Raw genomic sequence first — 2,589 nt, 5'->3', positions numbered from 1 at the left:
TTAATGGCAACATGCACTTTTTGTGACAATATACGATTTTTGATTAAAGGTAATAGTAATAATAAATGTTCAATAGGCTATTTTTATCCAAACACATTTTATTAAGGCAGATTGAATAAAAAAGATACAAACACAACATTTTTTAGTGTTTTCATTTTAACAGTTTTAACAATTTTAACAGTTTTAACAGTTTTAACAACTTTTAGTGCAGCAGTGCTTCAGTGCTGTAGTCTTGACTGGCCTTGCAGTAGGTCTGTGGAGATATGGAACCTCTTTCAAAACAGAACCTGAAAACAAAGATGCACCACAAATTATCTGCCTATTTTCAGCAAAAAGTATAAATATTAGTTAAACAAATAAAACATGTACCTTTAAAACTTCTCCCGTCTGTCCTTAATACCTTTCCAGTGGTTATAGATCTTGTCCAGATTGATAGACCCATCTGCTTGCGTAGACCGGATTCTCATTAGCTGATCCAAGTGGATGGTCTGAAGTCGGTTGCGTGAATTTGTCTTGATACGATTCATGAGACTGAAACCGCGTTCACAGTCTGCACTAGACGCTTGAAATGTCCCACAAATGTCAATTAACTGTGCAAGCTCCACAAAGTCCTGAGTTTTTAGTGCCCAGGTTACCATTTCATCGAATGTCTGCAGCGCTCCTGTCTTTCTTTTTTCTTTGACAGTGAACTTGAAGTCGTTGTACTGTTGACAGATGCTCTCGGTGGCGTCATCCTCATCATCTCTTTGTTTTAGAAAAGCGTGGAACTTCTCTGTCAGTCTGGTTACATCAGTGATGCCGTAATCAAAATCAATTGCTGAATCCAGTGTTTCTAGGCTAAATGCAGACCATTCTTTAAGCTCACCTTCAGGAAATCTTGCGTCAAGATGGTCACAAACTTTGCGGACAAACAGAATAATCTCTGCTGTATTTATTGCACTGTCATGTTTCCCCAACAGCTCATTTACACGGGTGCTCCAATGAATATGCTGCCCGAGATACTGAGATTTAAGTTTTTCCATCTTAGCTCTGGCAAAGCAATGAGCATCAACGATGCTAAGATTGCTGCGCTGCAGGGAGACACTGAGCTGAGCTAGTTCTTCCAACACATCTCCGAGAACAGTAATTGCAACTCTGTACTTGGGATCAGATAGTTTTTTGAGACAGTATTTCGCAATTGGGTCGTCGTCGTTTTCAGCTTCTTTTGAACAATACTCCGTTAACAGACTGTAATTCCGCAAAAAAGCATTAACAGCTTGGTAACGTGACAGCCAGCGAACCTCATTCAACGGTCGGAAAGACAGTGAATCCACTTCTAAAACTTTTGCCAATTCGTCAAATTTGCTTTTCTTTACAGAAGACCTACTGAATAGTGAATATACTGTTCTTAAAAGTGTTTCCACTTCTTTCATCAACTGCACGCCTTTCCATGCATCATCAATACCCAAATCCTCTCGATGAGCAACGCAGTGTTGTTCTGTAAGGTGCGGTATTTGCCGTCTAAGTATTGCAGTGACTCCATTATGTTTGCCTAACATGACAGAAGCGCCGTCAGACGTTAACATGGCCATTTTCTGCAAATCAAGTCCGTGATCAGTGTAGAACTTTATTATTGCATCTGCAATATCCTGGGCGCTGCATCGTGCCAGCTGAATGATTCCGGCAAATACACTTTTGTATGTGAAATGATTTTGTTCTCTAAACTTAATGTAAAGAACTAGCATTTTGTGTACTGTAATGTCTGTGCTTTCGTCGACTATCAACGTGTGAACATTGGCATTTCTTACAGCTTCCATAGTCTCAGCTTGTACAACTGCATTAATTGACTCCACAAATTCAAAAGCGTAGTTTTTACTTCTCCAGCTGTCGGGGAGGCTTACATATTTCGCCAGATGATTGTGAAGTTCTTGAACAGATAGCATAGACGCGTTCATTTTAATGGCAAGTAGCACGTTATCGATCAATATTTTGATTTGTTCAGGGTTTGCCTTGCTCTTATTGGCGAGGTCGATACGTTTTTGTCTAGATTCTCTCGACTCTCCAAGAAGCTGGTTAATCGCAGTTCCATGCTTTCTATTGTACAATGCTTTCACAGCATCAATGTGACATTTTTGTGTTAAGTGACGTTTTAGGTAGTCAAGTTTCCACTCTGTCCACGTTTTCCCGGTGGAAAACTCTCCTTTAACTTTAGCTTCGGAGCAAAGTTTGCACACAACCCCATTAGCTCCGTAACTAAATATTTCCGACAATTTAACAGATTTGTCAGGGCCATCGCTAGTATCCGTTTGAAGGAGTTCATTTAGCCATTCTTGTTTGAAAGTCAAACAAACCTTTTTTTTAGGCTGTTGCAGAGGTGTTTCATCTTTTCGTTTCGCCATTGCTGAATGGATTCACGCGGTCTGAACTTGTGGTTCACGTCTGTGAATCAAAGGCTAGCCTTAATTACTCCAAAATTCAATATAAAATACAAATGGATGGTGCTACAAATCATATAGTTAGTGAATATAAATTGTGCCAAAATCAATTGTGCAATCTTGTGAAACTTTCTAAATAAGTGACCCGGCCGGCAGCACACAATTGTGCCAACAC

The 2,589-nt window shown here is 39.7% G+C and overlaps 1 protein-coding gene across 1 annotated transcript; it reads right to left on the bottom strand.

Annotated features, from left to right (window-relative positions):
• Positions 1 to 371: 371 nt before the first annotated feature.
• On the bottom strand, positions 372 to 2,378 carry LOC309546642 (zinc finger protein 862-like; the record flags this gene model as incomplete). Its single annotated transcript, XM_082246372.1, has 1 exon — positions 372 to 2,378. One exon carries the CDS (start codon positions 2,376 to 2,378, stop codon positions 372 to 374), a length of 2,007 nt encoding a protein of 668 aa, XP_082102498.1.
• Between the last annotated feature and the right edge of the window lie 211 nt (positions 2,379 to 2,589).

The sequence above is a fragment of the Pelophylax lessonae genome (genome assembly GCF_965119305.1).
Source record: "Pelophylax lessonae genome assembly, chromosome: 2".
Taxonomy (NCBI): Eukaryota; Metazoa; Chordata; class Amphibia; order Anura; family Ranidae; genus Pelophylax; species Pelophylax lessonae.
The sequence above is the reverse complement of the archived record's forward strand: the minus strand, read 5'-3'. Positions and strand labels throughout refer to the sequence as shown.